A 14,818-nucleotide genomic window follows, 5' to 3' on the forward strand; every position below is an offset into this window, starting at 1 on the left:
ATACACCATATCCCCAACAAAGATGTCCTCAGGCAAGCAGGAATACCAAGCATGTTTGCACTCCTCACACAAAGACGTATGAGATGGCTTGGGCATGTTAGCCGTATGAAAGATGGCAGAATCCCCAAGGACATACACTACGGAGAGCTTGCTAGGGGTACTAGGTCTGTGGGTAGACCGCTCTTACGTTACAAGGATGTTTGCAAAAGGGACATGAAGGCCTGCAACATCAATATTAGCGGTTGGGAAGCTGTTGCTGGCAACCGTGGAGACTGGCGACGTACCGTAAGAGAGGGAATACAAAGGAGTGACAGAGAGAGAGAGGAGAAATGGAAAGACAAGAAAAGACGTCAACAAGAAACTATGGCATTACAACCAGCCAGGAACAGTCTTCGCTACATTTGCGGCACCAGCCAGAGGGAGTGTTTGTCCAGGATAGGACTACACAGCCACAGCAGGAAATGTGTCAGGACATGAAATGTAAAAGCCGGACTAGACTACTTTATGCGCAACTCCATTGTCTCCCGAGACAAAAAGGATGCCAACCAACCACATACACCCACATACATCTTATTCTTATGACGGCCTGTCTATTATTCCGTATATATGACGCACACACAATCACACATGTTAGTATATCAATAAATCTTCTCTTAAACATTCTACCCGGTTGTGTCTCTTATTTCCCTCTGGCACATATATGCATTGTTCTATTTATTGTATCAACCGTGTCACAAATTGGCGATCCGTTCCAGCTCCTTGAAACTACAAAACAATGATAATGGGAGAAGGAGATACTCCACAGGTATCTAAAACTTCAATTCCATTTTAGGTGTGATGGAAAATAAATAGTTTATTTTCAATCTATGACACGGTAACATCTGTTGCGGACTTCCACCGTGTATATAGAAATTGTGGGCTGGAAAATATGTCAATTTGGGTAATATAACGAACGTAAATTGCTTAGCTTTTATTTCATTTTATTGTTCAAAATATACGTCAGTGTTTCATTATAATTAAAAAACAAAAACAAAACAAAACATAGCCGGCACTCGAATATAAGTGGTAACGGGTATCACATTTTCGCTAATTATTTTAATTGCCTACGTAGTTGCGAGCAGATGTAGACACTCCATGGACTTTCCTAGCCCTTGACCCAGCAGAGCATCAGAGGTGTGACAGCTTGAGAAACAAATAGATAAATAAATAAATGTATGGGTGGGTACGTATGTATGGGATCTAGTCTTTCACATTCGTAAAATTTTGCTTAGATTGCTTTCAAAAACTAGATCCCATCCATATATGTATGAAATTATTGATCACTGTTCAAGCTTGTATGTACGCACATAAAGCTAATGTGAATGAATATGCACTTGTTTCATTCTCACTGGCCGATGTTGATTTTTGTGTCACAATCAGTGGAATAGCTGTCAAAACGAAAAAATAATAAAATGTCATAGTTCAAATTTCACCAGAATCATCTTTACTTTTTAGCCTCCCGGGGTCATTACAGTAAAGTGCTGAGGTTGATTTAATCAGCTATACAGCTCTGTTTCCACTGTGGGGCCTTGTGCCTTATATTTTCAAACATTAGAAATCATTTGGGATCTTTTCCTTTTGAACGGCACATGTCAACACAATTTCTAGTTAACTAAACACTTTTAAACTTTGTATACTGGTAGAATGTGTTTATAAAACATCATTTTTTCTTGGCTTTATTGAGAAAATTCACTAGTTTGTAAGATATTTCGTCTTTAATTTCGAGCATTTCGGCAATTTTAACCAATCGCTCACGTCCATTTGGGGTGAAAAGATTCCGTGCTGTATGAATATGTCCCTTGTTTAAGAAACAGATTGGGCTTATTTACATTTGCAAAGAAAAAAGATACCCTTCCCCTAACCCTAACCCTAAAATAGATTGAAATGCAATAGATTGATACTAGGGTTATAATTATGGGTGACATTTTCATTTGACACCGCTAGAAAAAAATCCCATTTTCCGTAGTGGTGTCGAATTGGATGGCAAATGCTCTGTGGTATTTAGTGACATCCGGTTATTTTGTGAGTTCACATTCTATCTAGGGTCAAATTTTTTTTTCGTTGGGTCGTCGATAAAATAAATTACTACTTAATACTGAAAGTTTATTAAATAAAATATTCCTTCCTATAAAAAGGTGACAGAAGACACAAGTTAAAGTTGACGGCTACATTCATTTCTCCTTTAATAGAAGATACAGCAAACTGGTTCAACATGAATAATTCTCTTAATAAAAGTACATTGGTTCCGCGTGCAACTTGAAGATGAAGATGAAGATGTGTGCAGGAAAAGCACAAAGCATGGCGACAAGAATCACTGCTGATAATTCTCTCCTCACTGGTAATGCATAACGGAATAAAACTTGCTCTATGATGAAGATCCGAATTCCATCATGACGACCCATCACGCTGAAGAAAATAGAGGGGAAAAGCATCCTTAAATAGCTAAGGGTAGGCTCAAATGGACCACACTTTTCTGGACGGGTAAGTGGTCTGATTGAATGGCCAGTCCAGTTGGGTATGGTCGTGTGACCACTGGCTGAAAAACCAGCTCAGGAGCCAAAATGGGCCTATTTAAGTAAAAACAGCCAATTAATGATCATCAATGGAAATAGTAGTTGTGATGCCTGTGCCGGTGGCACATAAAAAGCACTATCTGAACGTGGCCGATGCTAGCGCCGCCCCGACTGGCTTCTGTGCTGGTGGCACATAAAAAGCACCATCCGAACGTTGCCAGCGCCACCTTGGCTGGCTTCCATGCCGCTGGCATGTTAAAAGCTCCAACCGATCGTGGCTGATGCCGGACCCCCCCCCCCCCCCTGGTACCTGTGCAGGTGGCCCGTAAAAAGCACCCACTACACTTGCGGAGTGGTTGGCGTTAGGAAGGGCATCCAGCCGTAGAAACTCTGCCAGATCAGACTGGAGCCTGGAGCAGCCCCTGGATTCCCAGACCCCGGTCGAACCGTCCAACCCGTGCTATCGCGGAAAACGGACATTAAACGATGATGATGATGATGATGATGAACACACACAACAACACGTTCAATTTCAGGTCTGTAAAAACTTTCACATTTTTCACCCGAATTGGGATGCTTTGGTTTAAAACTTTTCATGAGCTACAGAAAGAAACGAACTCGTTTCTTTTCGGTTAGTTTTTCTGTTTTACCCGATTCAATTCTTGCGGCAATTTAACGGATTTAAAATTTTGTTTTGCAAAATATATTATCTTTTACTTGTTTCAGTCATTAGACTGCAGCCATGCTGGGGCACCGCCTTGAAGGGTTTTAGTCGAACAAATCGACCCTAGGATTTATTTTTAAGCCTAGTACTTACTCCATTGGTAATTTTTGCCAAACCACTAAATTATGGGGATGTATACCCTAACACCGGTTGTCAAGTGGTGGTGCACGACAAACATAGATACAAAGACACCCATATATATATATAATATATATATATATAATATATATATATATATATATAATATATATATATATAAAACTGAAATGCGTTTTTATCGCTTGGATCGCTTTCAATGCCACTACATCCCGTCCGATTCGCTCCAAAATTTACAGGGACATGTAGAATGAGGTGACGATGCTCGTGGGCTACCTTAGAAATCCCTATCTTAAAAGGTGTGGTTGCTAGGGGCCATCTTCCTCACTCACGCTATTTCCTCCATTACCCTCTCACTCCTCTTCATATATAACTTTGACAACTCCACTACCGTTATTTAAAGTATCTGTCACTCTCGCTATTTCCTCTCTTTTTCACTCACTCTGTTTCTTACCTTACCATCACATCGGCTTTCTTTTATGTATCTGTCTGTCACCAACAACACACGAGCATGAGAACAAATATTATGAATCTTGCGTTCATTTATATGTGTGTGTGTGTGTGTGTGTGTTCTATATATAAATATGTATATATAATGTATATATACAAAGTGTATATATCTGTATTTATGTATATTAAACTTTTTCATACTTTTTCATAGTTATATATATTTTTAAACAAATTATAAATATAATTTAATAAATTTTATTTTCAATTTAAATAATTTAAATTTTTCAATTTTATATTCTATATATTTTCTATATTATATATTTTTTTAATGTTTTTGTTTTTGGTTTTTCACTGTTTGATTTGCCTATTAGTGGTTTTATCTCTAATTTAATTTATACAGATATATATCTTATTTGTATACATTTGTATATATAATGCGTGCACACACACACATATATATACACATATATATATATAATGTGTGCATTACGTAGTCGGTCGATTCAGCTGAAAATATGCACACCTACGTTAAAAGTGCTGGCAAGTTTGCATGACAACTATTTTTTTCCTCAAATGAAAGGCGTCACCTCTAGGACAAAATTCCTCATCTTATAAAATGTGGCCCCAGTAGACCCCAATGAAATCGGGTTGTATTAACCAAAATGTGAAAAGGGGTCTAAATGGGGCTGGAAGGGGATTAAAATTTCAAGGAGCGAGTGTTTAGGAATTCTCTGTTACATCAAGCTAAAAAATTTGCGCCAGCCTTTTAATCGTCAATGTGTTGCCGTCCATGATAAAGAAGTTTTGAATGCTTGCCATGGTGAGTCTACTGTCGTGAGAAAGAATCACTTCAAAACTTGGTGTTTACGAATTTTCTTTTACATCAAGTTCAAAATTTTACGCCAGCTGTTAAACTGTCAATACGTTGCTGTCTGTCGTTAAGAAATGCCAGCCATGGTGACTCTACTCTCCTCAGATTCTATCCCTTCAAACTTTGGTTTCCAATATTTTATTATTTTTATTCAGCTCGCAAGTTCGTCTGTCCCTTTGAAATGTTAGCGTTTTGCTGTCTGCCTTGAAGCAGACCTTTCCATTGCCACTGCCTGATATTTCTGATTGATCTTTCTAAATATTTTATTTCTCAACTTACTCAAGATCTTCTGTTGTTTATAAATGGGAGAGAGATAGATAAAGATAGAGAGTAAGAGAAAGCGAGGGAGAGTCCGAGAGAAAAGAAAAGTAAGAGAGTGGGAAAGTGAGAGAGAAAGGAGAGAGAAACAAATACGGAGAATCATCATCATCATCATCGTTTAACGTCCGTTTTCCGTGCTAGCACGGGTTGGACAGTGTGACCGGGGTCTGGGAAGCCAGGAGGCTGCACTAGGCTCCAGTCTGATCTGGCAGTGTTTCTACAGGTGGATGACCTTCCTAACGCCAACCACTCTGTGAGTGTAGTGGGTGCTTTTTTCGTGCCGCCGGCACAGTGCCAGGGGGGCTCGCAGCAGCAACGATCGGTTGGTGCTTTTTACGTGCCACTGGCACAGAAGCAAGTCAAGGCGGCGCTGCAATCGGCCACGTTCGGATGGTGCTTTTTACGTGCTGAAAAGAAGCAACAGAAAGTAACAACCACACTCTTACCCGCGCGTAGAGCGGGTCACCTTCAGCTTGTATATATATATATATATATATATATATATATATATATATATATATATTATATATATATATATATGTATATATATATACATACAAACATACATGCATATACAACATCTGATAGCCTGGTTGGTCACGTGATATATATATATATATACATATATATATACATACATACATGCATATATATATATATATATATACATACATACATACATGCATATATATATATATATATTATATATATATATATATATATATATATATATATATATATATATATATATATATATACATACATGCATATATATATATACTCGTTTAAAAGCTGCATTCCGTGCAGACTTTTAAGCTAGCTCCTGCGGAGGGGCTAATTGGGCCTTCGGTCCAAAACTGAGGGGAGCAATAATATTAAAACATTTATTGCTATCCTATCATCTCAGATTTATATCACAGAGAATCTCATTTGGAGAATTTTGTATCACTGCGACATTTGGAGATCGTTGTAAAGCAGCAAGGTGAAAAATATTCTTGGTTTTACCGTTTGGAGTGAGTACAAAGAGAGTGCTGCCATTTCCAACTCTAAAACAACCAGCATAGAGCTGACCATGGGAAAAGTGCTGCTGCATGAGATGAAGTCCAACAATTTTGAGTGATTGTCTTTGACTCTTGTTAATTGTATTATTGTAGGTAACGGAGGTAACTGTCACAAAGTTTTGGTATTAAATTCAGAAAGTTTTGGTCAGTTTCTAACACACATAGGCGCAGGAGTGGCTGTGTGGTAAGTATCTTGCTAACCAACCACATGGTTCCGGGTTCAGTCCCACTGCGTGGCATCTTGGGCAAGTGTCTTCTGCTATAGCCCCGGGCCGACTAAAGCCTTGTGAGTGGATTTGATAGACGGATACTGAAAGAAGCCTGTCGTATATATGTATATATATATATATGTATGTGTGTGTTTGTCTCCCTAGTATTGCTTGACAACCGATGCTGGTGTGTTTACGTCCCCATCACTTAGCGGTTAGGCAAAAGAGACCGATACAATAAGTACTGGGCTTACAAAGAATAAGTCCCGGGGTCGATTTGCTTGACTAAAGGCGGTGCTCCAGCATGGCCGCAGTCAAAATGACTGAAACAAGTAAAAGAGAGAAAGAGAAAGAGAAAGTCGCGTTTATTATAGTTAAGGGAGGTAACTCTTGTATGCCGTTTGAAACTTCTCAAGGTCGTCTTACCTGCTAGAAATAGCAGCCCAAATGCTCTTACATCAGATCCCAATGCTGGATTTCAAGAACTAAATGAAGGTGGATTTTCAATCTTGAGATTATCCCGATTCCAAAATGGTATAATATGTCTATGTAGAGCAAATGTAGACTGTGATACAGAAGTCTCAGACAGACAGAATTTCACTTTTATTTGTATAAATATATAATTGACAGGGTTCTTTCAGTTTCCATTTCCCATATCCACTCACACGGCTTTCGTGCAACGCAGTGGGACCGAACCTCAAACCATGTGGTTGGGAAGCAAGCTTCTTACCACACAACCATGCTTTGTCAGTTTTTTTTTTTTTTTTTTTCTTGAAAGAACTATGGATCCTTTGGAGAGTTTAATGTTCACCAAAGTACAAATATAACATTCGAGGAGTGAAAGAGAGTTTAATTGAAACAAAGAAAGAAAATGGAGGGGGCGGGAAAACGAATGTTCAAACATCTGCTCACTATGTCACAGCGGTGTTGTTTCTATGACAACGGCAGATGACGTCAGAAGAGAAAATAATAAAAAAAATACTGTCGTCTGCTTCGAACCAACTCGCAAATACCGAAAGAAAAATCAACATGAATAATGACGACGATATCAACAGCAACAAAAACAATGATGAAAAACGGGAGTAGACAAAGGGGGGGAGGGCGATCTTTCGTCTCTAGTAGACCTTTCCGTCGATTTCCGTAAAAATTTTTTTTTTTTCACATATGGGCTTGCGGGAACTTTTGAAGTAATGAGAGCGAAAGAGACTAAGAGAAAGCGATTGTATGACGAGGGAAGTTCTTTTGAAGTTACCGTGCATGGGAAGCATGTGTGTGTGTTTGATGGGGTGTGCACGGTAACTTCAAAAGAACTTCCCTCGTCATGCAATCGCTTTCTCTTAGTCTCTTTCGCTCTCATTACTTCAAAAATTCCCGCAAGCCCATATCTAAAAAAAAAATTTTTTTACGGAAATCGACGGAAAGGTCTACTAGAGACGAAAGATCGCCCAAAGGGGAATGCTTTCAAATTCAACGAATATTTCCCGGATCTTTTCGGTTTGACCGGCAGTTTTTAAAAATAATTTCCACATAACTAAACACTTTTAAACTTCGTATACTGGTAGAATGTGTTTATAAAACATCTTTTTCTCTTGGCTTTATTGAGAAAATTCTATAGTTTGTAAGATATTTGTTGGGTTTTTTTCTTCAATTTTAACCAATCAATGACGTCTATTGAGGTGAAAACATTCTGTGCCGTATGAATATGTCCCTCGTTTAAGAAACAGATTGGGTTTATTTACATTTCTGAAGACAAAAAAAAAGATACCCTTCCCCCCATCCCTAACCCTAACTCTAACCCTAACCCTAAAACAGATTGAAATGCAATAGATCGATACTAGGGTCATAATTATGGGTGACAATTTCATATGACACCGCTAGAAAAAAAACTGCCGTTCAAACCGAAAAGATCCTATTTCCCTTCCCATGTTTGACACCTTTTAAGTCAAGTAACATCGGTGGTACAATCGACAAGAAAAGCCACAGCTGTGTATCAAGTGTCATGGGTTGATTTTTCTGCCTCAGTAGAGATAAGCAGCATCAGTAACGTTGACAACAGTAGCTCTACCAGAACAAAAGCATCCACGACGAGGTTATAGCAAAACTGCCTCAAACGGTTCAGTCACACCAGAAGACGGCGACTCATTTAGAAGGTTGTTTTTTTTTGCTTGTTTCAGTCATTTGACTGCGGCCATGCTGGAGCACCGCCTTTAGTCGAGCAAATCGACCCCGGGACTTATTCTTTGTAAGCCCAGTACTTATTCTATCGGTCTCTTTTGCCGAACCGCTAAGTGACGGGGACGTAAACACACCAGCATCGGTTGTCAAGCAATGCTAGGGGGACAAACATAGAGTCACAAGCATACACACACACGCATATATATATATACATATATACGACGGGCTCCTTTCAGTTTCCGTCTACCAAATCCACTCGCAAGGCATTGGTCGGCCCAAGGCTATAGCAGAAGACACTTGCCCAAGATGCCACGCAGTGGGACTGAACCCGGAACCATGTGGTTGGTTAGCAAGCTACTTACCACACAGCCACTCCTGTAAAATTGTTAAACAAGATGGCCAATGCACTTTTTTTAAACTGGTACCGATAAAAGAGTTGAATAATCCTAACAAATGCGCTTGCAATATAAATGTATCAAACACGATAGCTGGTCGTGTTGTAGGACGGAAGGATGACAGGTTAACAATGACGGCCGGCTGAAAAGTTCATAAGCTGACCAAGATACTCTCATAGAATGTGGTCCAAATAAGGTTTATTTTTTAACATAGTCTCCTTTGCGGTCCACACACTACTTCCATGGGTGTTGCAGTGTTTGAATCACATCGGTGAAGAAGCTTTCATCCTGTTAATAAAAAAAAGCCATCAACAGCAGATATGATGTCATCATTCATCACTGCAATACCGGTTCCTAGCCAAGTGTGTTTTCATGCTGAGGAACAGACGATAGTCAAATGTGGCCAAATCACAAAAATAGGGAAGCTACAGTCACACATAGCAGCCATTAAAAGCAAGGACTTGTGTGCTGGAGTATTGTCCTCGTGAAACAAGACCCCTTTCGTTAGTTTCCTGTGTGTTTGGTCTTGATAGCCTTTCGTGACTGCCCCAGTAAGTTGGCGTAGTACTCTTAATTGATGGTGTGGCCCTTTTGAAAAAAATCAATAAGCACAATGCATTTTGTATCCCCAAAACTGGAGCCATCACCTTCCCTGCAAATGAAACGACCATGCCTCCTTTAGAATAGGTGAGGAGTGTTTCCATTGCATGGATTGTCTCTTTGTTTTTGACTGAAGGTGATGAATCCAACAAACATCCTAGCTTATGAAAAGTTCAAGGAAACCAGCTGGATCTGGATCAAACAATGTCAGATTTTCCCATGATGTGGATCAGCCTGCTGTGTTTTTAATCAGGGGTCAAACGACGTCGCAGCCGCCAAATAGAAACCTTCGTCATGCCAAGTTCATTGTGCACAATATTCTTTACTGTATCACGGGATAGCATTGACTATTTGATTTATAGTCACTCACCTGTCAGCCATCATCACGTTTCCCCTGGTGGTAACAGTTGCAGGACGTCTAGAATTTGGGTCATTTTTTAAGATTCTCCTTTTCCCTCCTAAATTCAGCCGCCCACTTTTGCACTGTTGATAAAGCTGGAGTGTCAACCCCTTATGTGACAACCATGTCAGCATAAATGCCTTCGGGGGCTAAAAACCCTTTTTCTGCAAGTACTTGATAACATCACGATGCCAAATTTTGTCCATTTTCAAGAGAAGTCCCTACTAGTTACTTTTGAAGTTTTCTTTGAACAGTGAAATATCAGTTTACCTGGAAAGAAACAACGCAGTTATATATATATATATATATATATACTAGCAGTATCGCCCGGCGTTGCTCGGGTTTGTAAGGGAAATAACTATATAAGCATTTTTAGTGAGCTATAGCAAAAAAAAATGCATTAAAAATGGAATAAAAAATGATGGTAATTTTGGTGTCTTCAAGCCATGAAGTCGTTGTTCTAAAAGAACGCTGGTCTCCTTGACAATGCTTTACGACGTTGATTTCCTTACACTCCCTTCCCCACAGCTTCACGAGGGAGGGAAGAAGGGGGAGAAGCAACACAGGTGCAGCTGTGAGCGTGGACACCAACTCCGCCGCCATCGACACACGAAAAAATATGCATTAAAATGGAATAAAAAATGATGTTAATTATTTTTAAAAATCGTAGACTCATCGTAGACGCGCGCTAATACTCAGACGGCTCGATATGAATCACGACTATAAGATACCCGAATTTGGTTAAACTGCAGCGCAAAATGTGGGAGTAGTTAGGAATCTAAATCGAAGGGGACAGACACTCACACAACTACAGTTTTATATATATAGATATAAGCTGAAGTTAATGCTTGTAAGATTTCACAGTATTAAGCATCACTCCTTCACAGTCAACATACGAACTTTTCTGCCCACCCTCGTACGGCACCAGTCAAATATTGGTTTGATGTAGTCGCCTTATTCCTTTCTCCCCAAATTGCTGGCCTTGTGCCATAATATGAAGCTAATTATAAATGGAATGTTAATGTCTCGATATTTCTGGCTGTCACGAGACAGTTAATTAGAATATGTATACAGTTAAACTACTATACTATAGTCACAAGGCATGACATTTTGGGGGAAGGAATACATCGACTGCAGTGCTTAACTGATACTTATTTCATCGACCCCGAAAAAATGAAAGACAAAATCGACCTCGGTGGAATTTGAACTCAGAACGAAATAGCATAATCTATAGGTACAGCTATGAAATTAAATAATTAGTTTTATTGTAAGTTAACAATTTTAATCATCAACTAAGAGAAAAAAACAAAGCCACGATGGAAGTTGAACTCTGTACTGATTGACCTCATTATTAAAATAACAAATTCTATAGGTGTGTGTGCTGTGCTTTTTTTCCCTAAATAAAATGTTTCTCTAATTAGCAGCACATGCGCAATCAAATTAACTTAATCAAAAAGCTACCTGAACTTTTTCACGCTATTTTCCTTCTTAAAATTCACGTGAAAAAACAGTAGGGAGGTGTACAGTCGACCGAATCGACTTTATCTTTTCGGTATAATTTTTGATACTTATTTTATCGATCTCAGGTGGAGGAAAAAACGAAGTTAATCTCGATAGAATTTGAACGGAAGAAGTGGAAGGGACGTAACCTGAGAGGGCAACGCCTTAGTCCAGAATTTCTTTGCGTCGGTCGTTGTTCTGGTCCTCGTCGTCAAAATAATTATCACTGTTGTAAACAACATCGAACTCATATACTGTTTACCGGAGCGATAATGAAACATATTTCCCTTGATTTCTAACCTTATAAAATTTAGGTTCACACTGTTCACCCGAACTAAAGTTACCAACTTTTTTCTCCTTCCCCCCAAACGACAGGACACATCTACAAATCCCAACGATACTAACAATATCTGGTCACCATGGTTAATTACCGGTTGAGTTTAATGATAGTCGCGTCCGCTATTGCTCTTCCCTGGTTACTAACCACATTAGGATGTTGCCCAGCCTTCCTTGTTGGTATTGCTAACAGGTTAAAAGTCACCGATCTTCTAAGCCAGTTGGAAAATGTGTGGAGTTTGCCATATTTATTTGGTTCCAAAAAGTCGAATAACGATCATTCAACCCCAGTGACCGCATCGCCTCACACTTTAGATCCAGACAAGCTAGAAGAAACAGCTTCGGGTGTTTTCACAAAGTCCGAACTATCTAAATACATAGGTGAACGAGAGTCAGCTCCTATTTATCTAGCTGTCTTAGGCCATGTTTTCGATGTCAGTTCAGGCAGGAAATTTTATGGTCCAGGAAAACCCTACAGTTTCTTCTCAGGTGAGAGAGATATCAACGTATTTTATGGGGGTTTGTTGTTTTATAATTTTGTATACTGTTTGTGTTTGTTTGTTATTTGCATTGCTACTGTTGTGAAGCACATTTCATTCGATGTGATCACAGCGAATCACCGTGAAGTATCGTAGAAGTAACAGTGAGAGGGTGTGAGGGTGACAGTAGTCTTGGTGTTGTTGTATAACTCTAGGTCAATCAAACCTGTTGAAGCAGACATGCAATCAAAAGCATTCCAGCCATGACCAAGGCGGCGAGCTGGCAGAAACGTTAGCACGCCGGGCGAAATACTTAGAGGTATTTCATCTGCCGCTACGTTCTGAGTTCAAATTCCGCCGAGGTCGACTTTGCCTTTCATCCTTTCGGGGTCGATTAAATAAGTACCAGTTACGCACTGGGGTCGATATAATCGACTCAATCCCTTTGTCTGTCCTTGTTTGTCCCCTCTGTGTTTAGCCCCTTGTGGGTAGTAAAGAAATAGGTATTTCATCTGCCACTACGTTCTGAGTTCAAATTCCGCCGAGGTCGACTTTGCCTTTCATCCTTTCGGGGTCGATTAAATAAGTACCAGTCCCGCACTGGGTCGATGTGATCGACTTAATCCGTTTGTCTATCCTCTCTGTGTTTAACCTCTTGTGGGTAGTAAAGAAATAGGTATTTTGTCTGCCGCTACATTCTGAGTTCAAATTCCGCCGAAGCTAGGCAAAGGAAGTCTACCAAGAAATTGAGGTTCTAGCCCAGTAGTGAAACACATCTCTTGATTGTGAGTTCAAATCCACTCCCAGGCCATAGTCTACTGCACATCTTGCCAACCTTGGATAATTTCTGTAGCACACACACACACACACACACACACACACACACAGTAATGTAAACGGAAAAAAGAACTCAAAATATGAGTATATGGGGATTATGGAAGCACTCCCTCGGGTACGACGACGAGGGTTCCGGTTGATCCGATCAACGGAACAGCCTGCTCGTGAAATTAACGTGTAAGTGGCTGAGCACTCCACAGACACGTGTATACCCTTAACGTAGTTCTTGGGGATATTCAGCGTGACACAGAGAGTGACAAGGCTGGCCCTTTGAAATACAGGTACAACAGAAACAGGTAGTAAGAGAGAGAGAGAGAGTTGTGGTGAAAGAGTACAGCAGGGATCACCACCATCCCCCGCCGGAGCCTCGTGGAGCTTTAGGTGTTTTCGCTCAATAAACACTTACAACGCCCGGTCTGGGAATCGAAACCGCGATCCTACGACCGCGAGTCCGCTGCCCTAACCACTGGGCCATTGCGCCTCCACATGAGTATATATATATTTGTTAAACTAAACAAATTCATTTTAATACCATTTGAACATTTGTATATCATTTCAGGTCGAGATGCTTCTGCTGCTTATATGACTGGAGATTTCACAGAGAAGGGCTTGACTGATGACATTGAGGGCTTTACAGGAAACCAGCTAATAGGTATTGGAGAATGGGTTGACTTTTATAAACAAAACTACAAACATATTGGTAAGTACAAAGCACATTCCAAAATTTTTCAAACTTTTTCAAGAGAGATATTTTATAATTTTAAAGAAGTAGGCATAGGAGTGGCTGTGTGGTAAGTAGTTTGCTTACGAACCACATGGTTCTGGGTTCAGTCCCACTGCGTGGCACACTGGGCAAGTGTCTTCTACTATAGCCTCGGGTCGACCAAAGCCTTGCGAGTGGATTTGGTAGATGGAAACTGAAGAAGCCTGTCGTATATATATATATATATATATATATATATGTATGTGTGTGTATATGTTTATGTGTCTGTGCTTGTTCCCCCAGCATTGCTTGACAACTGTTGCTAGTGTGTTTACGTCCCCGTAATTTAGCAGTTTGACAAAAGAAACCGATAGAATAAGGACTAGGCTTTCAAAGAATAAGCTCTGGGGTTGATTTGCTCGACTAAAGGCAGTGCTCCAGCATGGCCACAGTCAAATGACTGAGAGAAGTAAAAGAGTAAGTACAAAACCCTAATCTCCTTCCAAGGAGGATCCTCTGATTCTGTGCACTTACTGTAGTGCTCCAGCCACATTGTGAAGGCTCTATTTGAGTCCTCTAAAGTGAAGGTGTCCAGGATGCTTGTCACAGCCTCCTTCATTTTTAAAATGAAGGCAAACTTGAGGTTCTCCTTCAGCTTGGGGAACAACCGAAAGTCACAGGGAGAAAGGTCTGGGCTGTAGGGTGGGTGTGGTACAGTTTTGACTCCATCTCTGTCAAGCTATTGATACAAGCATGTTATTGTGGTGCACTGTCCAAGAGCAGATGCCACTGACCTGTGTGAAAGAGCTCTGGCTTTTGTGATGAAAATTCTTCCTGAACTCTCCCAAAACCTCCACAAAGTACTCTTTGTTAACTGTTTGGTCAGAGGGAACCCAGTGGATGTAGATGATGCCCTTGTTATTGAAAAAGGGAATTCATTTTAATGGCATTTAACTGAATTAATTTGTTCAGTTTAACAGTCGTAGGATCGCAGTTTCGATTCTCAGACCGGGCATTGTGTGTGTTTATTGAGCAAAAACAGCTAAAAGCTCCACGAAGCTCCAGCAGGGGGTGGTGATCCCTGCTGTACTCTTTCACCACTCTTTCTC

At 40.1% G+C, this 14,818-nt stretch overlaps 1 protein-coding gene across 1 annotated transcript in view; it reads left to right on the forward strand.

Moving 5' to 3' along the window:
* Positions 1 to 11,418: 11,418 nt before the first annotated feature.
* The window catches only part of LOC115224280 (neuferricin-like), a 9,228-nt gene continuing 5,828 nt past the window's right edge, over positions 11,419 to 14,818 (forward strand). Inside the window, exons 1-2 of the mRNA XM_029795094.2 lie at positions 11,419 to 12,179; positions 13,566 to 13,706. Coding sequence (XP_029650954.1) covers positions 11,774 to 12,179; positions 13,566 to 13,706 — 547 coding nt within the window. The 5' untranslated portion in view covers positions 11,419 to 11,773. The remainder of the gene's footprint in view (positions 12,180 to 13,565; positions 13,707 to 14,818) is intronic.

This window comes from Octopus sinensis, linkage group LG25 (assembly GCF_006345805.1).
Source record: "Octopus sinensis linkage group LG25, ASM634580v1, whole genome shotgun sequence".
NCBI lineage: Eukaryota > Metazoa > Mollusca > Cephalopoda > Octopoda > Octopodidae > Octopus > Octopus sinensis.